At 37.0% G+C, this 23,595-nt stretch overlaps 5 protein-coding genes across 5 annotated transcripts; 1 reads left to right on the top strand and 4 right to left on the bottom strand.

Annotated features, from left to right (window-relative positions):
* Positions 1-608: 608 nt before the first annotated feature.
* LOC141813387 (outer envelope membrane protein 7-like) lies at positions 609-1,127 on the bottom strand. Its single transcript, XM_074701350.1, has one exon. The coding sequence runs from the start codon at positions 1,010-1,012 to the stop codon at positions 752-754; it is 261 nt and encodes an 86-aa protein (XP_074557451.1). The 5' UTR covers positions 1,013-1,127; the 3' UTR covers positions 609-751.
* Positions 1,128-3,897: 2,770 nt separating this feature from the next.
* Positions 3,898-4,991, top strand: LOC141814367 (protein CUP-SHAPED COTYLEDON 3-like). Its single transcript, XM_074702315.1, has 3 exons — positions 3,898-4,108; positions 4,202-4,476; positions 4,569-4,991. Exons 1-3 carry the CDS (start codon positions 3,898-3,900, stop codon positions 4,989-4,991), a joined length of 909 nt encoding a protein of 302 aa, XP_074558416.1.
* A 2,990-nt stretch (positions 4,992-7,981) lies between these two features.
* Positions 7,982-11,026, bottom strand: LOC141811691 (uncharacterized). The gene is made up of 2 exons (XM_074699730.1): positions 10,729-11,026; positions 7,982-8,421 (listed from the first exon to the last, which is right to left on the bottom strand). Exons 1-2 carry the CDS (start codon positions 10,906-10,908, stop codon positions 8,251-8,253), a joined length of 351 nt encoding a protein of 116 aa, XP_074555831.1. The 5' UTR covers positions 10,909-11,026; the 3' UTR covers positions 7,982-8,250.
* Positions 11,027-13,160: 2,134 nt separating this feature from the next.
* LOC141824461 (uncharacterized) lies at positions 13,161-14,654 on the bottom strand. The gene is made up of 5 exons (XM_074711758.1): positions 14,439-14,654; positions 14,260-14,334; positions 13,864-14,163; positions 13,655-13,771; positions 13,161-13,568 (listed from the first exon to the last, which is right to left on the bottom strand). The coding sequence occupies exons 1-5, from the start codon at positions 14,652-14,654 to the stop codon at positions 13,161-13,163; spliced, it is 1,116 nt and encodes a 371-aa protein (XP_074567859.1).
* A 2,200-nt stretch (positions 14,655-16,854) lies between these two features.
* LOC141832318 (ribose-phosphate pyrophosphokinase 4) lies at positions 16,855-21,456 on the bottom strand. Its single transcript, XM_074719814.1, has 7 exons — positions 21,103-21,456; positions 19,202-19,517; positions 18,237-18,332; positions 18,056-18,124; positions 17,848-17,976; positions 17,321-17,420; positions 16,855-17,236 (listed from the first exon to the last, which is right to left on the bottom strand). Exons 1-7 carry the CDS (start codon positions 21,216-21,218, stop codon positions 17,103-17,105), a joined length of 960 nt encoding a protein of 319 aa, XP_074575915.1. The 5' UTR covers positions 21,219-21,456; the 3' UTR covers positions 16,855-17,102.
* Between the last annotated feature and the right edge of the window lie 2,139 nt (positions 21,457-23,595).

Below are 23,595 nucleotides of genomic sequence, written 5' to 3' on the forward strand. Positions count from 1 at the left end.
CATGGAGATCACGGAACACAGCCTCGCCCAGTGCCTTTGCGGCACGCAGTGCATGACAGAAGCGTATTGTAATGAACAATATCACACGAACAAGAATCCAGTTCCTGAGTGAAGAATCTGATCCTGAAAAAGAATGAAATATAAAACTCTAAACCATCAAAAGGGAGGGGAGTAGCATTCAGATTTGATTGGTGATTCATCATGTAGGTCTGCAATTTTTACACTTTGAAATTACAAGAGAGCAAGCAGATAGAAGAAAACGGCAAATTGAGATGAAAGGTTAATTTACCAAACACATACGGGAAAGAGCAGGGGCCATTTGCTATGATATTACCTTGTGTTAATGATTTACTTGGTCATTAGGTGGTCAGCATAGTTAGGCTATGCTCCTTGTGAGCAAGGAACATCTCCTTGATCATCGTCTTTGGTCAAAATGTTCGCCTGTTAAATCATATAATTAGATCAGCTAGCTGTCAAAATTATATCGAGTTGCCAATGGATGCCCCATAGGCGAGGATGGAGCGATATAGCCCTCGCAAGCATTACTACAAACACATTGCGGGCAGCAGCACGAAGGACACATCAATCTAGACTTCGACAAAACCACATGAATCCCAATAACACCAAATTTAAAGCCAGAAACTGCAATTTCATGTCATCATTATGTAGATATCGAGATGGTTTCGCTGAACAGTGATTAAGATAGAACTGTAGCATACGATAGTTTTCACGGTCAGTTAAGTTTCTTCAGCTAATCGGAGGGGGGAATCCCACCGGCCTTCCCATCCTTTTCCTCCGCAGCAGTCTCGCCTTTCTCCCATTCCACCTCCACGTCGTTGTCGTCCTCGTCGGGGTCGCGGGCGGGGTCTGATCTGGAGATGGAGGCGCGGAGGCGGTCGAGGAAGGGCTTGAATGCGGTCTCGACCGTCAGCCACGCCAACGCAAGACCTCCGGTCACGAGTAGAGCTCTCTTCAGCGAGCTTCCGTCTCCGCGGGTTCCGCGATTCCCCATTGCTCGATCGCTATCCTGCTGCGGCCTACTGTTTGTCGAAATGCGTGACAAGGCCGCTATCCTGCTGCTGCCCTCTTGTTTGTTGCAATGCGTGAGAAGGCTGAATGGCTCCGGCTAAAATTCTAATTTTGATGGGCTGTCTGTTGAGCCTTCTGAGCCCACTATACAATGAGGACACTATATATACGCTTCCTTCTCCAAAAACAACTTCTTGGGCCTTCTATTCATGTGCAGTCGTTCACAAATTGAAAAGACAAAAGTTTAGATTTTCAAAAACGGAAAAGAGCAAGCGTTGAAGGTTTACTTTGGACTGAAGGAAAAGTGAAGGTAAAGTGAAGCACAGAGGAAAAGGTGTACGAGCCAATCACAAGGTAATCAGCATTTAGTTGAAGTATATTCTATTCCACCTTTCATTTGTTGTGTGCCCCGAGAAGAGGCTGTAGGTTCTGACATTTTAGAAACGAGAGCAATTAAATAGGGCTCAAACCTCGACGTTAATTGTTTCGCGACGCAGCCAGTAGCAGAGGCAGAAAGGAAGAGAGGGGAACAGGAACAGCACCAAAGTTCTGCATTCCAAGCTCATTGAATGTGAGATACGTAGCTGGAATCGCAGCAGACATTGTATAGTTAATGCAACGCTTTTATATTAATTAATCACATACGTACATATTAAAATCATACTAAGATGGAAATTAAATAGCACAGCCTTTTTTTCTGGTTACTAGTGGATAATGCTTGGATCGACTGAGAGAACAGGAAGGAGTTAGTTATACAATTGATGATCTGCAGTCGAACTTTTATTATATTGTCGAGGATGGACCATATATATGAGCACTCCAAGAACTGATGGAATTAAGTAGCAATGCCTGCAACTGGACGTGGTTGCATAGATTAACCATTGGAAACTTCATGCCAATGCAGGCTGGAGTTGGTTGATTAGATTGGCCTTGCCTTCTCTGTCTCATCTTTGTACATATACCAGCAACATTTATTCGAGATCTTGAGTCCTGATAAGGGATAATCCTCCTTTAACTTCTACATTATATATCTTTTTCTTTCCTTGGAAGGAAAGAAAGTTCTGCTTTTTTGTTTCGTTCCTTGACAGAGTAATAAAAACCACAGCTGCCGTAGATACGTCCGAGGGTTATTAACAGAGAGATAGTGAGGCAGCAACGTGGAGCAGATGATGATGGAATGGATTGATTGTGGCACACGAGGGAGCTGCATGGTCGCTGCAAGCTTCGTACGGGCACGGAAGAGTTATATCTCGACTCGTGCAATCGCCCCCATCTCGCTTCTCCCGAGATGGGAACAGTTCCTTCCCTTTCTCCCCCACTTTCTCTCTCACTCCTTTCATTAATACAATTTAATTTATATATCCTTCAACTACTTATATATATAAGTATATGTATACACTGTGCTCTAGTTTTGTAGGGTTCCTGGCCACCACCGACTCTACTTGTTGATGGTACGACTGGTAGTGGCCATGCATCACCACGCTCATTTTATATATCCCGAAAAAACCGAATGTCAAATCGACTTTTATGTGCTGGCATATAGTGACAAAGTTGAGCAGTGAGGGAGGTAAAGAACTCTTCCCAGACCATGCAAAGAGTAGAAAGGGGAGTAGCAATCTTGAACCTTCGTCACCAGCTTAGTTAATTGTTTAATGACCTAAATAATCTCATTTTCCATGTTGGGATGCTTAATTTTCTCAGAATGATACTGATACACTTCATGTTATTTTGCAAGTGGGGCAACAAAACTGATCGATTGCCCATGACATGCATGCAGGTTGACTATGAATCCATTTGAACAAGGAATGCATTGCTATGGGAAGTTACAGTGTGCATTCTAGAGGCAATTGCAGTGTTGTTTTGTGCAGGGTGAAAAGGAACTGTTGACGGCTTTCCTTGCAAGGGCAAGTTTATTCGAAACCCCAAAGGACTGCAATAGAGACAAGAAACAAGAGAAGCAAGTAAAAAGGTTTATGAATGATTGGATATATAATCAAATTAGAGGTAATCCCCACACATAGCAATCGAGTTGAAATTCAAGGAGAATCATATTCTCTATTTCAATTCCATTATAAATTTCAGTGTGTGCCCAATGTGGTTGTTTCTCACATGACCAGTCCGTCTGCCTTTGTATAGTGATCGAGCAAATTTCTCACCAAGAATTGAGCTGCATGCGTACTTCTGTGCCTTTTACAGATGCACACATATATATATTCAATATGTATAGTGGTAATTAACTATTTTGATTGCTAATTTGCTATGATGATTGAACATTGGATATTAATTTGATTAACTAAGTTATAGTAAATTGGCAAACAAAGACAAGTAAAATATATATGTGAAACCCCTGCTTGTACAGCTAGCTGTGTACAAATTCTGTTTCTAATACAAGAAAACAAACTGCAAGGTCATGTTATCTGCAGTGAACCATGCATGCATGTACAGTCCTGTGTCTTTCACCTCCAATTTCATTTGTTCACCGGCTCACGCATTCAGAGATCGCAGAGCTAGCAGCTATAGTATTACATTACGTGCATTTACTCCACACACCTCCCTCTATCCCCATGCATGGAGCTTATGATCCTACTTTCCTCTTTAAACCACCATCCAGGTGCTCCTTTGTACCAACCCTACAGGGAAATATAATGGAGCGACGCACCTTCCCTCAAATTAAATCGACTCTGTCCTAGCTCTACCCTACTCTGCCCTAAACCTATCCTACCTAGCTATATATGATCTGATCCCCTATGGCAAACTCCCCGGTTTCAGTGCATTCCTTTGCTATAATATTAACACCACCTTCTCCTCTTCTGCATAAAGAGCAGCTGGCTTGCTAGATCATCGAACTCATCGACTCATCTTGTGTGCATGCATACGATGGAGGGCGTGTTGTGGGATTTGGCTGTCGTCGGAGAGGATCTTGTCACGGAGCAAGGGTTGCCTCCGGGCTTTAGATTTCACCCGACTGATGAAGAGCTTGTCACCTTCTATTTGGCTTCCAAGGTCTTCAATGGCGGCCACTGCGCCATCGAAATTGCTGAGGTGGACCTCAATAGATGTGAGCCATGGGAACTCCCAGGTATATTTGCCAACATAGGTTCTGTGAGTTTTTTTGTTGTAGCACATTTGAAATGAGTAGCTTTGTGATGGCGTAATCTATGAAATTAAACAGAAGCGGCGAGGATGGGGGAGAGGGAGTGGTACTTCTTCAGTTTGAGGGACAGGAAGTACCCTACCGGACTGAGAACTAACAGGGCCACCGGGGCCGGCTACTGGAAAGCCACCGGAAAGGACCGGGAAGTCCACAGCACCGCCACTGGTGCCCTCGTCGGCATGAAGAAGACCCTCGTCTTCTACAAGGGCCGCGCGCCCCGCGGCGAGAAGACCAAATGGGTTCTCCACGAGTATCGTCTCGACGGCCACTTCTCCTGCCGTCGCATCACCAAGGCACTCGCTAATTTATGCTCGATCGATATTCTACATTCATAATTCATCGATCTGAATTTCTCACTGTATGTATATGTGATTTGCACTTGCAGGAAGAGTGGGTGATCTGCAGAATACTTAACAAGGTAGCACCAGGAGATCAAAAGAAGAGCCAGTTGCATTACATTCCCTCCCCAAACCCTAATCCCCTTCCCCCACTCTATGAAAGAACCCCCAGCAACTTCCTCCCAAACTTTGGCCATGCGTACGAAGAAGCCATTACAAATAATTACGCTCTCTTTCCTCTTCCAATGTCAACCTTTCAGTCTTCTACTTCCCATGATCATATAATCATTCCACCACAACAAGAGGATGATGAGATCACACCACTCTCGAATGGCAACTGGATCGACCACGCGAACTGCTTCTATGACATGGCGTTTAACCATAGCCCTGGTCCAGCCGAGCATCCTGACCGCATCTTCATGGGGCCCAGTACTTCAGCAGGAGAATCTGGACCATTGGTTTCCTATTGATATCAATCTTAATTGCTTCTTAATTTATATGTTATCTATTTCTACTCCATATGCATGAACTAATGTTGGGGCACGTATGTTAATCTAGTTAATCAGAACGTTGTATATTGACTGCAATTCAAATATATATTCATGATGTGATGTGGATTTGAGGTTTTGGGGAGGGGTGAGGACGACGTCCCATGTCGCCGTTTTTCTTGCGTGCGTGGATACTAATAGGGGCCTTTTAGTTTGCATGCATGCACGCATGATGGGATTGACGTGAACAGGAGTGAGGCGTACTGTAAGAGCAGGCAGGCAAAGTAATTTAGCCGATCGCATGGACGTGCATGGCCATGCCGTTGATTGATTGACGCATCGATTTTAGATGGGAGGATTGATCGACGTATCCATCCAATATAATTAGACGCCATGTGTCGTACGGTTTGTACTGTGATCTCTTGACGCATTGATGAATTTGGGAGTTTAACGAGGTTTAGAACATCCTTTATGTTCCACAACTACTCCACTATTGAGAGTGCAGTTCTTATCTCCATGTTGAATGGATAATTTTAGTACAATGGATGCAAATCGCCTCTTTTAGAAGTCGCCACACGACTAACAATTCATGCCTGCAATTTACTTCAAATAAGGCTGCGCCAATGTTCTCCTGGACTATGTTTATCATACAACAATATACACTTCCAGCCCTGAAAGCAACTTCTCCCAGGAAGAATTAGATCGAGCCAATTTCTCTCGTTTCTCATAAGAATTCAATCACGATAAAGGAAGAGGGGAAATGGGATTCGGCGGCTACCTTTCTATGTCCGCATAACAAGCTTGCTTCTTCTCTCTGATCCCTGGAAATAATCGAAGCAACATCACGACTACAAAGTAAAAGGTCGACAATGATAAAATCAAAAACAGGATCGTGGAGAGACGAGGAGCGATGGAGGCGAGTTACTGTAATCGGGCAAGGAGAAGCTTCGGCGAGAGCTACGGAGGGAGGAAGGAGGAAGAAAAGGAGAAGTCCAGCAAATGGGCAAGAGATGAGTTCCCCGTGGAGAGGTTCTTACACCAGACCGGCCTGCTAACCCCAACCAAATTGATCTACGACTTGATTGTTGACATCAGATACAATATTATATACATACAAATTATAGATTCATAAATACACTAAAAAAAGACATTTTCCCCATGAAGGGTCCAACAATTTTTTTTTTTTTGACTAAAAGCCATGAGAAGCCATAAGAAGAGTTTAAATATGATTTTATTATATAATTATGAAATTTTTGGTGCATATCTAATATATAGTTCTAAGGGATGTTTGGTTGGGAATTATCATTGATAATCTTAGTTATATATTCAGAGTTATCAACCATAACCTTTTTTTATTTAAGTTATGATCGATTCCTAAGTAATACAACATCATTGTCATATCAACAAATGAGTTATAACCTGAGAATGTGATTACCTTGGTAGTTTAAGATTTTTTACAATTCCGGAGATTAACGATTTTTTTTTATGATTACCTTTTTTATTTTAAAATTTAATTAATTGAAATGTATTATGAAATCGAATAAAAATCGAGTTAATTAATTTAATAAATTTTAATTTAAAAGTTTATAAATTAAAAAAATAATTTATATTAAAATGTAAAAAATAAAATTAATAAATTATATTTATTAATTTAATAAATTGTTTATTTATAATAATTATTTTAATATATTATTTTATGAAAATATATATAAATTTATGTTAAATTTTAAAAAATAAAATTAATAAATGATGTTTATTAATTTAATAAATTATTTTATTAAAATAATTAGTTTAATAAATTATTTTATTAAAATAAAATTATTGAATTATATTTATTAATTTAATGAATTATTTTATTAAAATAATTTTTTAATAAATTATTTTTTAAAATATATATAAATTTATTTTAAATTTTTAAAAATAAAATTAAATGACCTATAGCAGTCGTTAGCCTAGAATTTGTAAAAGCATTATAATGTTTACATTTTGCACATAATGTTTTAACGGAAAAATGGTATTCTCAACATATTTAATAAAAATAGAATATTCTAAATGATGAATTTCTTGAATCTCAGAAGTAATTGTATTAATACTTCCTTATATTTTGGGTGTTAAAAGTTGTTCGGTCTCATTATAGGTGGATTGAATGTTGGGTTCCTCGTTTAGATTCACTATTTCTTTGCCCCTCCGAAATCAAGATCATGAAGCTATGCAATCTCCTTCGATTATAGTCGAAAGTGAAAGTAGAAAGCATGTAGAATAGGAGTCTAAAGTGTATAAAGGTTGGGAAATTGGGAATAAGAGTAAAAAAGATATATGTAGAAAAAATAAAATGAACTTTCTATTTATAGAATTTGGAGAGTAATGGATACTAAATCGTAGCCATTGATAAAAAAATAGTCAAATGATTTTAACCATCGAAAAAATATATATAAAAAAACCTGAACCTGAGGGCAGATTGACGGACCGAATCGGAGTGCAAAATCGATGGACTGAACTGGTGATTAATCATCGATTCAGCGATTTTTAATGGACTCAAACCGTAACCAACCCAAGTGGGCCCGTTACGGTTCTGGCCTAACAATCAAGTCAACGGGTACCCGACCGGTTATGGGTTTAAGCCGGGTCTAAGTCGGACCTGGCCTAAGGTCGGGTCTAGCTCACATGCCAATGTTTTAATAATACAATTTAATAATGATAAAATTATGTAGTGGATGTATAGCATCGATCAACTACCTAAATTATGTAGTTTTATCCATTTCCATTTACGAAGCAATGTCTTAAACATTTAATCCACAAAATTATAGATTGAATCATCTCGTATCACAGTCGCCGTCATGAAATTTTATTATCTTAAACATTTGAGGCTAACTATTATCAGTTATATCTGTCGATCAAACTCCTATACAAGATTCCCATTTACAGCATTCAAATTAATTAAATTATTTTGGTGAAAGACTTCGTCGAACGTTGCAATCTCTCGACAACAATCTCAACAGCAACGCTTAACAAATGTAAGTGCAGCAAATTTGTATTCTTATTGAAACATTGATGCCAAGAATATTCATCTGAATGCTACAGGATAAAGTGTAATTCAGCTGAGATCAGCTGAATGCTACAGTATGAGATTAGCTGCTTGCTGTAATGTGTTGGCTGATACTTGATATAGTGGTATCGAACAAGGACATGGCTCATGATTCGGCATCTGTCGAAGAAGTTGCTGCTGATTGCTGCTAATGTGTCACTTCTTTGCCTTTGAAAACCGGAGGCACCTGTACTTCTCCCCGCCAACAGTTATCTCAAGAGCACCATCTTGGTTGTCTTGAGATGCTGTGCCCATTAGAACACTCTTCTCCTTTTCTAGGTTCTCCCTCTCCATCTTTAACCTTGCCTCTTGTCGTGCAATCTCTGCCTGCAAGTGTGAGTTTGACAAGAAGCTTTATGAGAGGACGATGATAGCAACAACTACATGATTGATACTTTGATTCTTCACAAAAATCCCACAGCATGCAATTAACCAGGCCCGATAAAATAATTGCAAATTTGTGGTTCTGGTGATATCCAAAGATGGAAACAATAGTTTGGATAATTGCTACTCAATCAATGAAGACATGTTTTGAGAAATGAAACGATCATTGATTTGGTTTATCAGAGGCTCTCTTTCCGAGCTTGTAGTTTTGGCCTTTGGGAACATTCAATAGTGAGCATGGTAGCTCGTGAATGGAAAGAAACATCCAACCAAGAAACCCTGAATAAGTATAAAAACCATGATCTGGGGAACTAGTGAAAGATACAATTAAAAATTCATTAGGATTTTCTTTCTTTTTTTCTTTTTTTAAACCAATGAAAGGTTCAATGAGCCAAGAATGTAGAAGTTATGTTCATAGATTGGTTTGATATCAAGTTCACCTAGAGGCAATTTAATTGGGATGGCAAATTAGCTTGATTGAATCAAATGAACAGGATATATATCAATCTTCTATTATATTAGAAGCACAAACATAGCAAATTTTTGTTCAACCTAATAGTACACAAACATATATTGGATGCGATAGGTTGCAGTTATTCAGAGGATTGAGATTCACTGTATCTAACACTCTTAGTGTTTCACTATTCAGTCCAAAAACAGTATACATGCTGAAAGAAACATCATTTATAGAGAGCACTTATAGGATGTCAAACTATTCCAGAACAATATATCTTCCTTTTATCCACAATACCAAAATTTTCAATTTCCTTAAAAACTAGGAAGCAACACTCTCCCTTATAGGAAGCTTGATTGAATCAAATGAACGTGATATATATCAATCTTCATATCAAATTAGAAGCATAAACATAGCAATTTTTTGTTCAACCTATTAATACGCAGACATCTATTGGATATGCTAGGTTGCAGGTCTTAAGAGGGTTGAGATTCACTGTATCTGACACTTTAGTGCTTCACTATTCAGTCCAAAGAAAGCAACACTCTCTTTGGAATACATTTTGGTATACATTTTTTCCACAATACCAAAATTTCCAATTTCCTTAATAATTAGGAAGCAACATTCTCCCATCCATTTCCCTTTCCATATAAATCCTTCCTGTGACTTTCAAGCTTGGTTTAGTTGGATGGAAAATCACAAGAGAAGAGGAGGGGGAGGGATTGCAATACAAAAATGTATACGAGTGATCCACAACACATGCACAATCTTGTCTCTCTCTCTCCCTCCCTTCCTTTCTTATCTTTCCACCCAAATAAACCAAGTCTTAAAGAAAGTTGTAATCAGTCAATCCAGAAACAACAGTCAATGTTGTCTTGCATTCAGTTAGCTTGTCTAACCTCCCACTCTTTATTCCTTAATTTATATTTGTGGCTTTTGCTAGAACATATATGTGACATTTATAATGGCAGATGGGGTTGATACTCAATATGGCATAATCGAATCAATTGAGTGTTGCTCAGGCGAAGAAACAAAATCACTGGCCATCCACCAAAAGCAGCTGTTTCTAAACTACTAGGAACTTCTCTTGAACTCTTCCATGCAAAATCTAACTAAGCCAACAAATTTGAATGTGATGATAAAATCCACATTGTCTGTTCTGTTTGGTTTAATTTGTTGATTAGCTTGTTTGGAAATGAGCCAAAAAGAATTCTTATTTCCTTTGGAAAAGATTTCTTAAGAATCATAACATAATCATTATGTTTGGTAAAGTGAAAAAATATTATTTGCCGGTGGTGGTGAAAACGGATATCCTTGTGATACTATTATTTGGTATCACGACTTTGAGGAATTTATCAAACAGAAACGGATTTCCAAATCCTGAGGTTTGGTGATGTTTGGATTCCAACTACCACTTTTTTTCACTTTCCTGACATAAAAATCATGTGAAATATTGAAATTATGATTCCTATTCCGTAAGATCTTATGATTCCAATTATGGTAACTGTATTAATCCAAATAAAAGTAATGCTTTGATCCATTAATGCAGTAAGAACATCGATCTCCTCAACTATCAGTATTCCTGAAGATGACATACTGAACAATTTTCTTCGTAGATGCAATTCGTAAAGTGAATACATACCAGTGCCATCACATCATCTCCATTAAAACTTTAACCAGAGTAAACACAAGAATTATCAAGAACAAGTCTTGGATTTTTACAGTGTAACAAAAAAGGTTAAAAGACGAGGAAAAAAAAGAACTTTTCATAAACGGCAGTAAGCAAGTTGTATTACCTCTCTTCGGGAGAGCTCGGCTTTCCAAGCGGCCTCCCTCTCGGCCACCTCGCGCTCCCGCTCTTCGATGTAGCTCTGCATCTCCCTCTCCTTCATGATCCGATCTTGAATGTCCGCATCCAACGCCTCCTTCAGCTCCATCACGAACTTATCGACCACTGTCTTTATCCGAAGCGACATCAGCGCTTCCCGCTGTACTGATCTCGTTGCCACAGTGGAGGTCAGGCTTTTATGGGACCTTGATCTTCCACCTTCCTTCTCGAATACCTCCTGCAACTCGCCGGAGTCTAGGGCAATTAATCACAAATATTTATTCGTAATTTCATTTTTGCCCTGCAATTTCATCTTTATTTCATTTTTAATCTGCCTTAAAACTTATCTAAATTTTCCATTTCACCCCCGTACTTTCAAATTTCCTTTGTCAACCATTCTCTCTATTTGGTAACATTATTTTATTTTTCTCAAAGGGCTCCCAATTTCATACACAAAAAAACGTAAAGGTCCAATGTGGAAAATGCAGAAAAAAATATATAATCATAGGAGTCAAACTGAAATTACGATTGTTAATCTCCTGTTAATTGAGGTTTACTGAAGCACAAAATACAAGGACAACGTTGCTCTCACTGAGCTTTGTAAATGCTTGATAGAGGATAACGCAGAGCAGAATCCTCCATCGCAAGTCCCAACGATAGCATCACTATCTCAGAAAAGTCGATAAGACGACATTGACATGTTCAGTATTTGATTGAATCTTGCTCGAGAATGCTCTGAAGGAGATCCTGCTGGTCCCTCTCAGATCTTTTATTCCCTTTTAGCAACGAACGAAGACAACATGATGATTTTCTTGCCAGTGTGAAGCCATTCTTTTTCAGATCTCCAAATGCCTTGAACAATCAAGCTGATTCTCAACTTGGAGTAGTACATGATCATCCATGTCCAACTCAAGCAATCTCCAGGCAAAACAATACCAAACTTGCATCATGGTCTAGTTACATGCCAGAGATCTCTCCTCTTTTCCTTTTGCCGCTTTATCTTTCCCTTTCTTTTTTACCGTCACTGCCTGCTGCAATTTTCAGACATTCCTGGCCATGTTTTTGGCTCAAAGATCCCAAAAGCCAGCTTGGACTCGTCAATGGCCACCTCCACACCTCAGATGCCCACCACACCCCCTTCTGTCTTTTCCTCAGAGCAAACGTTGATCCTTGAGCTCGGCACAATCCCCTCCTCCTCGATCCTCTCATTGCCTTGTTCTTAGGTATGCTTTCCTTTAGAAAAGCAACAAACAAAGATGCTCTCATTCCCTTGCTGAACTCTTGGAATCAATGGAACCAACTTTGCCTGCACACTATATAACCAACACTAATCTCATAATACTTTTACTGGTTCCCTTTGTTTTCATGCGACTATTTGCTTCTCGCACACACAGAAATCAGAATCATCCCCTGCAAGCTTATTGCAACCTTGGAGTCGATCTGTATGGAGGTAATTAATACCAGTGTGTAAGATATTATTTCCTAAATTAAGTTTTCAGGGCTTTGAGGATTTAGATTCATATTCTTATTCACAGAACTCATGCTAATATATGTTTCGATGGCACAGACTATAGAGCTAAAGGTGGACATGGTAGCATTACATGAGAAGAGATTGAGGAAATGTTTGTCCAAAGTGAAAGGTAAATAGTTACTTTCCCTTTCTAAGATAATAACAAAGAGATTAATCACGGTGTCATTATTGATCAGGGATTGAGAAGGTTGAAGTGGAGGCGAGCGTTCAGAAAGTCACAATCACAGGATATGCGAACCGGAATAGGATACTCAAGGCACTGAGGAGAGTGGGGTTGAGAGCAGACTTCTGGTCTGCACATAATGAGATTCTTAGTACTTACGCAACTGGAAGTCTTATGTTCAACCACTATAGTTTTTTCTAGGAAAGAATATATATGATTCTGGAGATGCCCAAGATAATGAGAAGAGAAAGGAGGTCTTCTTCATAGGATTTACTATGGAGGTTAATTTACTTTCGGACCATCAGATCAAATGGTGCTGGAAACTCGAGTGTTGATCTGACTAAGAAAGATGCAGCAATTAATGGATGGTTTTGTTTAAATTGTGATGAAACAAACTAATATGTGCAGATGATTGTATTTAGTGACTAAAGAAAGTTAGTTTTCATTTGATTCTTGACCATTTTGACGTATGTGTTCCTGGAGATGGATCATCTTATGGTGATTAGAAATACAAATACAAAAATAAGATTCAAATATAGAAGCAGATATTGAAGACATGGATGGTTGTCAAAAGAATCGTTCAGAAACTTTAAATGAGTTCCAGTATCTCTAATCGATTCACGAAATACATAATTTGAACAACCCTGAGCATTAGTGATAGGTCAACGTGTGTAACCGAGATCCAACTCCATCGGAATTGTTCACTTCACTCTTTCTTGCCGTTCTCCTGACGGTCACCGTCGCCTTTGGGTGCCGCGTCACCGTCGCCTTTGGGAATCGCGGAGGAAGCAGTGATAGCGGAAACGAGTGCAGCGTTGACTCTGGGATCACTTAAAATGACCTTGGTCAACTCGCGTGCCACTGCAACGGCGGGCGGAGGGCGAGTGTAGTCCATCATGACTGAGGGGAAAGGCTCGAGTGCCGAGATCGTCGCTCCGGCCAAAACACTGTTGTTAGATATTTCTGATGCGGAGGACAAGGAGCCAGACATCAACATGGACATGGCCGCCGACGTGGCTTTGACCCTCGCGACGGCGGCAGGAGGAAGTACGTGGTTATGCGATCCCTTGTAGGTCATTATCCATGCCGTTGGATCCTCTGCACAACGTTGAACCTATATATAGAAAGAAATTCGTCCATTATTTAGGGAAAAACATATAGATTTACTTCATGTGTAGTCTCAATCCACTACGTACGTACCTGCTTACGAACAGAACAGGACCCTGTGGCGACAGAACAACGATAGTAAGCTCGAGGAAAAGGGCTCCCCTTCGACAACTTCTGTCCGTATTTTCTCCAACGACAGCCATCGTCAAACTAATCAATGAATCAGTCAGGAAGATTAATTAGTCATACACGAAATAGATACTTGAAATTGCTACAAAATGCGTGCGTGAGTATATATATACCACTGGTTGTTCGGGCCGGATCCTAACCAAAACTTGGGGGTCCTTCATGATTGGCTGGGTTTGATCTGGATTGGAGCGAGAGGACCGGTCGTTATCAGAGAGGGTTCTATCGGACGATGAAGACGATGCAGCGGCTCCTCCTTGCTCATCGTCTCCGTTCTCATCTGGATTGTGGCGGAGCAACAGCTCCGAGCGTCTATCTTTCAATGCCTTAATCTCCACGTTTGCTTCGCTAAGCTTTTCCTTCAGAAGTCGATTCTCATCCTGCGCTCTTTCAAGTTCTGCTCGAACCTCTTCCCACTGGATTCGTTACGGAAAATGTCAAGTTTTTGAAATAAAAACCGAGTAAGAATCATATTGATTTGTAGAGAATTAAGAATTAACTGGTTGTCGTACCTTAGCAATTTTATCCTCCGCGGCTGGTGCTTCAAACTGTACCATCTGGTTTTGTACTGTTCTTGACGAACCAATCTGTTACAAAGTGATTCATAAAGGATCAGCGTATCTGTTTCAACTATAAAAAAAAAAAAATTAAGGCAAGGCGATGACAGAAGAGATTTAAGATCTTAACTGACCTGAAGTGACAGCTCAAAGTTCAACTCCTCATGATCGTGATCGGTGGCCGGTATCGTACAGTTCCCCGAGATACTTTCCATTGTTGTATGCTCGATGCGGCCACGCTTCGGCTCCGGCGGGAAGAACTGGATGAGGCGGGGACGATCGCCGGGTTCGGCGGATGAGCCTGTGTGGTTTGACGATCTCTTCCTGGACGACGACCCAGAATTCTCCATGACTTTGAGGAAGGAGAAGAGGAAGGAGGAGAGGAAGCAAATATCAGGAAAAGGATACGAAGAAGAGGAAGATGTTGGAGAAAGCCGGAGAAGGAGGAGGAGAAGACGCTGTCGTAATTGGAAAGTTGCAACGCGAGAACGATATATAGAGAGAGCCGAGGCGACTTGCTGGGCGCGCAGTCAAGGTGGACCGTTGAGATATAATCGAACGGCAGATGATCTGATAATGTGAAGCCTATCCGTGGCTAGGCCACTTCCGCGACTCTTGCAACTGTTTTTTATTAATTTTTCAAACGCTTAAAAAATCTTATTAATTCCACCTCAATAATTTTGATTGATTTGACAAAAATAATTATTATTAATAATTGCGCATCTTATAATAATTCTTTAACCGAGTTGAAAATGTCGATTTTCAGCAAAAAAAAATTTGTTAATTTTCACCTTAAAAAAATGCTATCAAGCATATAATTTTTAAATATAAATTTAGAATTTATTTAAAATTTGATCTTGAAAATAAAAAGTGGAATTGGCATGATTCTAAGTTCTCGTAACCAACTTGGTCAAACAACTAAACTGAATTTCTAAGTTAATAATAAATTTAATGAAATATTAAAATTGGGTAAGTACCTCGCGGTATGTGGTAAAATATTGAAAAATAAAGAAACTTCAGAAAAAAGAATAATTATGAGTATTTATATCTAATAATATTTTCAGATCAATTTGCTTATTATTTTTTTCATTAAATACAATTATGAATTATCTTACTGACTATCGACTTTGTTCAAGATTATACATGTAATTAAAGCAATCAAAATTCTGAAAGTTTGTCAAGCAGATAAAAGTCACAACAGCCAGAAATTTGCTCTCAATTAATTCTAAACAGCAACAACATTAGTCGATCCAAAGGAAAAAAATCAAATCAGCTCGGAAGAACTCGCATGGAGAAACTTTCTTTTTTTTACATATTGAACAGTGCAAACAGTGATAGAACTTTAACATATATAGTATACAGAGATCCACTGATATGAGAATCATTTATTGAGGATCATTCCATGAAAATAAAGTCAGTTCATTTGAACACTTGGAAAATCACAACCCTGCAACTACTAGCAGGGTTTTGATTGAACTTTAGATCTGAAGTGCATCAGCAATCGAGTCGGCAAGGCTGAGGACCTCAATAATTCTTTAACCGATTTGAAAATGTCAATTTTCAATTTTCACTAAAAAATGCTATCAATTATCTGATATTTTTTAAATATAAATTTAGAATATATTTAAAATTTGATCTTGAAAATGGACTAGGTATGTTTTATGTAGTTAATGACTGAGTCTAAGTTCTTGAAACAAACTTTATAAAAAAAAAAAACTTACACGCTGTTACACATACATCCTCCATATAATATGTCCCTGTGTATTCATAACATTATTGTGGAGAGAATATTAAAAAGGAAAAATTATAAAATCAACTTATTACTAAATTTACTAAATTGTAATTTACAATCAAAGTACAAAATTAACATCAAGTCGTTTTATATATATAATTAAGTATTCGTGAGTAAAAATTTGATTAAATCAAATTAAATAATTAAATTTAAAATTTTAATTTGATTATTTTACAATTTTATTTAAAAAAATATTAGTTATTTTAATTAATTTGGTTCAATTTTAAATTTTTTAATTTGGTTAAACTAAATAAATTCAGTAGAACCGTAAATCTCTAAACTAAAAAATCTAAGTTCTTAATTTCAAATTAACTAAATAGAAAGTTAAAATTTGATTAATTTTATTAGTTAAAAATTAAATTAATTGATATTTTATTAATTCGATTAATTTAATTTTAATTTATTTAATTAATACAAAAAATTAATTTATTTAATTTTTATTCAATTTTAACTTAATAGTCAATTCTAAAATTAATTAGTATTAGTGGTGAACGCTACAAGAAATTTCAGTAACTCATCAGGTAATCCAGTGCCCAACTTATTTTTCTCGTTTGAATTCAACTGGTGCATTTCCCACCTATCCTGAGATGCATGTCTTGCCCGTCTCGATATTCGAACTCGAGAAAATCGCCTTATTTATATCTAATAATATTTTCGGTTCAATTTGCTTAGTGTTTTTTTAAAATTCTGCAAGCTTGTCAAGGCAGATAAAGTCACAACGGCCAGAAATTTGCTCTCAATTAATTCTGAACAACAAAAACATTAGTCGATCCGAAGGAAAAAAATTTGGGAAAAAAAGATCAGATCAACTCGGAAGAACTGGTGAAATCATTTTTTTACATACTGAACAGTGCTAACAATGACAGAACTCGAACATAGTATACAGAGATCCACTGATCTGAGAATCATTTATTGAGGATCATTCCATGAAAATAAAGTCTGTTCATTTGAACACTTGGAAGATCGCAAGGCTGCAACTACAATCTAGCAGGGTTTTGATTGAACTTTAGATCTGAAGGGCATCAGCAATGGAGCCGGCAAGGCTGAGAACCTCAAAAGGAGCCTTATCAGTAATGGCCTTCACTGTCAGCGGGCATGAGTCAGTTATCCAAAAGTAAGCAAATTGGTATTGTGATCCATCTGGAAAAGATAAACAGCATTAGATTAGAACTTCGAAATCATCAAGGATGAACAAAAAACACAGTAATGAAAATGAGCACATACTAGCATTACTGTGCAGAAATCGCCCCCACGATTTGTTTGGAAACACGCCATGAGTGACGTATGCACTGACCTTCCCAGCACCATGTGCAGCCAAGACCTTCTGTTAGTCAGTAAACGAAATTGAGCATCGAAGTTCATGGATATCAGACCGTGACAGATGATAAATAAGGCCACTATTTCGCTATTACATGTAAACTAGATCAACTTTTTGGAGAAATAGCATATAGTCCATGATCTAGTAATCATATGAGATGAGAACGATGGTGTAAAACTAAACCCGTATAACAAAAGAGGGTGGTCATGTATAATTTCTCCGAGTTGATTTGTGCAGAAACTCTAGTCACTGCTGAGTTATACTAGTTTACCAAATAAAATTAACAAACAGTAATATAGCAATCCTGCAACATCAGTATTTTGTGTGATAATAAGCTTAACATTCTCTTTTCTGGGTGACATGATCCACAATCAATCAGGAAATATAGCATTGAAAGTCATTATCTACCCATGGGCAGGATCACTACAGATACCTGGCATTCAATAAGTGTGCCACCAGATTGTACCAAATCATCGACGATAACAACATGCCGGCCTTCAGGGTTTCCTTCTTTAATTCGAACTATTCTTTTGTCGCCCTCACGGACCTTTGCACAAACCACCTGTTATTCCATAATTGAATTCCCAATTAGAAAATAGCCAATAATTTTAACAATAGCACTGTTTCTGACCAACACTAACCATCGGGAAATGCAACAATAGCTTGTGAAATCGCTTCCATGCACCATCATCTGGGAATGCTATAGTGATCTATGTGAATGAAGGTTATTGATGAATCAGTGGACCAAGTATGGGTGTATACAAGGAGAATTATTAAATTATGTCTTTTAACTGTAAAACAACAATTTTCAAAGTTGTATACATTATTTGCATCTGGAAGTTTGTGTAGGCGCTGCAACAACAAAGGAATACCAGTTTCAAAGCAAGGCAAGACATCATCCCCGAAGTAAAATCTTTCCTGAGAAAAATGAAAACGATGATATAAGACAGATTTGACGAGAAATAATTTTATTTTTCAGTGTAAACAAGTTTGTCAATGCCTGAGTGGAACCAGGCAAAAAGGCCAGTCATTTTGCAGCAGAACTGATAAATAGAAATGGTTAAAACCCAGAAATTCATCAAAACCAGAAGCATCTTGGTAACCATTTTTTGGTTATGATTTCAGTTTCTATAAAAGAAATTGTTTATCAAGGTTTGAAACAGCATTGCTGGGTAACAGGTCAACCAGCTAAACGAATGCAATCCAATTTTGAAAGTACTGGCATACACAAGAAATGTATGAAGTGATCAAATACTTGACAAAGTAATTAGGTAGCAAAACATGTTTTAGTATATCCTCATTGTAGAAGAACATGGTCACTTGTATTTTAATATCAAACACTAGAACATATATTGATTTCTGAACAGTAGGTTTAAATCTTTATTTTAATGCATCATATTCAGTGTTCAAGAATGTAAAATACTGAATAAATAACATGTCTGTTCAAGAGTATAAATGGAAAGAAACTAACTCAAAACATGCAAAATACTTAAAGCTAGACAGATTATTAAGATTTGATTTTTTTTTTCAAAGAAACATAGGCATTCTCCAACTACAAACTTGTTTCATTCCTGTCAAACCAGCTGAAGAAACGAAAACAATATATGAACTAAGAAATGAATGCTATAATAAAGACATAGAACAACTGCTGAGAGCATCCATTTGTTCCATTCACATTAGGATGATGCTGTTGGTGGTATTGAAAGAAGTCTAGCGCCTAGAGCTAATAGTTAGGATGCAAGATACCTACAAAAGAATTACATAAACCATATACAACTTTGACAAACCTGCAAAGCATGTATATCATAGATGACAATACTAGTTGGACCACCTCTGGATTTGGGAATCATTGACAATATTCTCGCCATTGTAAATGCAGTAGCAACATCACCTTCTTCTTCCACCCGTTCAAAAGAGCCAGTTGGAAAGAATGGTAGTACCAAGGTGAAAGAAGCAATAAAGAGTTTAGGTAAAGCGAAAATTGCAGATATCTGCTCAAAAATGACTCCTGGAGAACTGAAAGAGGCTAGGAAAGCAACATGTTGTCCTCTAATATCATGTGCATTGTTGATGAAGAGATTTGGGAAACCATCATCAAAGTTTCTAGTGACATTATGAAAAAAGCATCAGTATTGTCTGAATTGAGATTACATTTTACCAAGACAAACTTTTAACAATTTTTAAGAAAAGGAACAAAAAAACTTAGTTGTATGCATAGAAAAGCTTAGGCAGTTGAAGCTCAAGATGGAAAATTTGTTGCAACTTCCAATGAATAGAGCTGCTACTTTGCACAATTCATATTATAAGATGTAGCACTTAAACATAATTGAGGATCATTTAAAAGAAGAAGAAAAAAAAAAAGGCAGCCCGGTGCACGAAGCTCCCGCCATGCGTGGTCCGGGGAAAGGATCCATTGTACGCAGCCTTACCTTACCTTTGGCAAGAGGCTGTTTCCAGGATTTGAACCCGTGACCTCTAGGTCACATGACAGCAACCTTACCGTTGCGCCAAGGCTCCCCTTCTTGGATCATTTAAAAGAAGAAAAATGAATAAAACATACATGTCAATGGGTTATGGTTCATATATCAAAATACTAGATCATGTGAGTGTTTAATCCTGACTCTCTTCGAAAAAGCAAAAGATAACTAAGAGAGGCTAATCATCTCAACTTCAAAACTACCTCTTCATAATCATGGAAATGGCCTTGAGTTAGCAAAGGATCTATTTCTAGGATAGCTAGCATATAAACAACAGCCTTATGAAGTTTTTGGTTATTGAAAATATATTAGTAGTCTTCTTCTGAGTTCTGAAACCTCTCACATTATGTGATTGTTGTACCACGTCATTGGTGGGCTACATATTATTTAAGAAGTCTATAGCCAACAATTAGGCCATGAACATTTCAGCTAGGTGATTTACATTAAACATAATTGGCCAATTCTCTTTGCTGGCCAGGATGCAACAATTGATGTACCTGTAAATGGAACTGCAATTGGGTCCATTTTCACACTGGCGGGCTTGATACAAGAGTATGCTAATGGACTTTTGCTCTGCCACCGAGGGGCAATTTTCTATAGCATAGACTTTGTTCCTTGAGGGTGTCAAACCTTCGTGGAGATTGAAACCAACAGAGAATGCCTAGATAGGTCTAAGACTTCCATAGATTTCGCTTAAGCATTTCCACACGTGGTTTAGGTTTCTTATATGGTTAATGGATACATCCTATTTGTTCGAGTTGCAACAAGGGATGAAAAGTTAAATTCTTCTTCAGAAGAAGAAAGGTATAACAGATTGGCATACTCATGCTTTGTTACAATGCATCATTAAATCTAGGCAAACTTCCAGAAGAGGAACGCAAGAAAAAAAAAGGTTTATCGATGATATAGCAACAGTAGCGCAGATAAATATGATTACGAGAAACAATGAAATCCTTCTAATCCATTTTTCTTGGAGTTATCGACGACAACAACAACAAAACTCTAACGCTAAGGAGGAAGAACAAAACCTAACCTTAGGATAAAAAGAATAGATTAGACCTATTCAAAACCCTAACTCCACTATTTACACTCAAAAATCCAAACTACGAGGATAAAGATCGAATCATCGAACTCATAAGCCACAAGATCCACTTCGCCAAGTAGTCTATCTTCCGTGCAAAGAATCCAAGAAAGAGGAGATGGAGATTTACCTCCAAGAGATAGTCCTGAGCTGGATGGCGTCGGAGTGATCGGCCACTTTCCTGGCAAGCTGCTCGCACTCGGCGCAGTAGAAGAGATTTACCTGCTTGTTCACTCTCTTAGCCATCGCCCACAACACCGCAGCCGCCGCAAAGTTTCGCCCGTCGGCCAAAAATAGAGAGAGAAAGGAGGAGAGATCAAAGTCTAGGTCAGGTCATCAAAGATTTCAAGTCAAATCTTTTTGGCCGCTGCTATGGCAAGAAACAAAAAATGGCAGCAATTAATAGCATGGGCTCTGCGCTCTCAGGCGTCGAAGCCTCCGTGTGCTACGCTGCACGGCGCGGCGCGGGAGAAAGGCTGCTCCACTACTGGCGCGCCGGGGCAAATCTACGGCTGATATTGGATAAGATATGATGACCTATTTTATTCCAAATTTGGGATAATCGTTATCTAGTGAGCTTTGGAATCAAATCTCACTGCTAAATAATTTTATTCTTAATTTTTAAAAAGAAAATTCGTTTGCATATTATTTTTATAAAAATATTATTTCCTAATTATTATCCTTCTTAATCATGAATAAGCAGTGAATAAGCTAGTGTTTGTCATCGAATTGAATGGTTAAAATACTTTATTTGGTAGCGATTCTTCACCTGAAATTTCCAAAAATAGTTTAGTGATTATATTTCTGCACTAAATCTTTAAAAAAAAAAAAAATTAATTTTGAATATTATTATTCTATCTTGAAATACTTGAACATCACTCCATAAAGTCCAAAGAGCTCATTTGTCATATTTTGCGTGATAATGTAAGACAATTGAAGTGCTTATTATACAATATCTCAATGGTCAGTGAAGAACTTAAGCATTATCCCTACGTTCTCACATAAAAGTAAATTTGTCCAAATTTAATTATGGATTTATAAATTTTATTTAAAAGGCATAATTTATATAAAATCATAAAAGTATAATTTATATCAACTAAACAAGTCTCCTTAATAATGTTATACTCTAACTAATCAAATTCATCAAATCATGACAAATTAAATTTTCTTAGTTTGATATTAAAATCTCTATTTTTATTTTATACTTACGGAATATTAGTTCATAATCTATAATTCTAAATCTTATTTTTTGATCAAAAAATTAATTACATATGAACCAATATGAAATTTATTAGAATATTTGTGAGCTATTTTTTCAACATAAATTTCATAACTTTTTTTCAATAGAGTGATCAGTATCTTTTTTCCAAAAGATTCGCTTTCTTGAAAAATGTCTTAACATATTACATAGTTCTAAAACAATTAAGACATATGCTAAAAAATAATACTAAGAATCAATCATAAATAATAAAATTAATAAATATTCAACAATCAACACTCCAAAAGATCAAAATAATAAAAAAAATTCAAGATTTTTACTATCAAAATACACGAAAGATCAAAAGCATCAAATTAACAATTAACACATAAAGAATAATAAATAAATATGATATATGTTTCTAAAATATCAAAATAAAAATGCCAAAAAGGAGAGGGAAGTAAGAAAACGTGCAATACCTTCACAAATCACAAGTTAGAAAAAGAGAATAATGTTTTTTAGAAGTGGACAATAGGTTGTCGGCTGAAAAGGATTGAAAAGAGAATTTTGATTTTTTTATTTTTGTAAAATATATTTATTTTATTAATTAAAAATTTAAGGGTATCCTAGTAATTTTAAAAAATGAGGCGGGTCCAAATTGTGCTTTAAAAAGATCAGTTTGCAATTACTAAAAAATAGAGAAAAGTAAGTCTTACCTCTGTGAATATGAGATTTCAAACAATGATTTATATTATACACAGTCTATCTTATCAACCTATAATTTATAAATCATACAATAATAATTTTATAGTTGCATCAATGTTACCTTTCATTAAAAAAAAAATTGAGAAGCAAGAAATTGTAAAAAATATATTATTAGTCTATATGACTTAATTCTTATTTAATGAATCACTGGTATTAACTAATTGTTTGTAGAATTAGTAGATATATTATTAGTATATCTATTTAGTCAACTGATAAAAAATGGTAAGACCAAAATCATAACAAACAGGTTTAGAAAAACTCAAATATGTCCATGGCCTCCGGAAAATTTAAGTTGTCTGGTTGACTAGAGTCAAGGTTGATGGCCGGTAACAGAAACCTCATTCGCCGCACAGACCAAATATATCATTCTCAAAAATACCAATTGCTTAGAAAATGACAAAAGAAAATGGAGAATTCAAATCGTGAGATTCCGAACAATCAGACTGGACAAAAAATGAACAGGAAAAACACCACAAATCATCGTTGACTGATCAAGTCAAGAAACGAAATACATTGAATTTTACTATCATGCATTTCATTACCCCGTTACACTTGATATATATTTCAATCGGTCTTATAAATTATATTTATTATAAGTATATAGAGAGAGGCAAGAAAAATTCGTAATTTGATTGGCTAAATCAAGTCCGAAATGTTTTT

This window comes from Curcuma longa, chromosome 1 (genome assembly GCF_044706935.1).
Source record: "Curcuma longa cultivar G26 ecotype Majalengka, Jawa Barat chromosome 1, ITB_CL_G26_1.1, whole genome shotgun sequence".
Classification (NCBI taxonomy): Eukaryota; Viridiplantae; Streptophyta; class Magnoliopsida; order Zingiberales; family Zingiberaceae; genus Curcuma; species Curcuma longa.

Coding starts and splice junctions, on each gene's coding strand:
- LOC141813387 (XM_074701350.1), bottom strand. CDS start 1,012: ATGGGGAATCGCGGAACCCGCGGAGACGGAAGCTCGCTGAAGAGAGCT.
- LOC141814367 (XM_074702315.1), top strand. CDS start 3,898: ATGCATACGATGGAGGGCGTGTTGTGGGATTTGGCTGTCGTCGGAGAG. Junction 4,109..4,201: donor TGAGCCATGGGAACTCCCAG/GTATATTTGCCA, acceptor GAAATTAAACAG/AAGCGGCGAGGATGGGGGAG. Junction 4,477..4,568: donor CCTGCCGTCGCATCACCAAG/GCACTCGCTAAT, acceptor TTGCACTTGCAG/GAAGAGTGGGTGATCTGCAG.
- LOC141811691 (XM_074699730.1), bottom strand. CDS start 10,908: ATGTCGCTTCGGATAAAGACAGTGGTCGATAAGTTCGTGATGGAGCTG. Junction 8,422..10,728: donor CCGAGCTCTCCCGAAGAGAG/GTAATACAACTT, acceptor TCACACTTGCAG/GCAGAGATTGCACGACAAGA.
- LOC141824461 (XM_074711758.1), bottom strand. CDS start 14,654: ATGGAGAATTCTGGGTCGTCGTCCAGGAAGAGATCGTCAAACCACACA. Junction 13,772..13,863: donor TCCGGCCCGAACAACCAGTG/GTATATATATAC, acceptor TTCATTGATTAG/TTTGACGATGGCTGTCGTTG. Junction 13,569..13,654: donor CCTGTTCTGTTCGTAAGCAG/GTACGTACGTAG, acceptor TTCTATATATAG/GTTCAACGTTGTGCAGAGGA.
- LOC141832318 (XM_074719814.1), bottom strand. CDS start 21,218: ATGGCTAAGAGAGTGAACAAGCAGGTAAATCTCTTCTACTGCGCCGAG. Junction 17,977..18,055: donor TATTGTTGCATTTCCCGATG/GTTAGTGTTGGT, acceptor ATGGAATAACAG/GTGGTTTGTGCAAAGGTCCG. Junction 17,237..17,320: donor ATTTCTGCACAGTAATGCTA/GTATGTGCTCAT, acceptor TATCTTTTCCAG/ATGGATCACAATACCAATTT.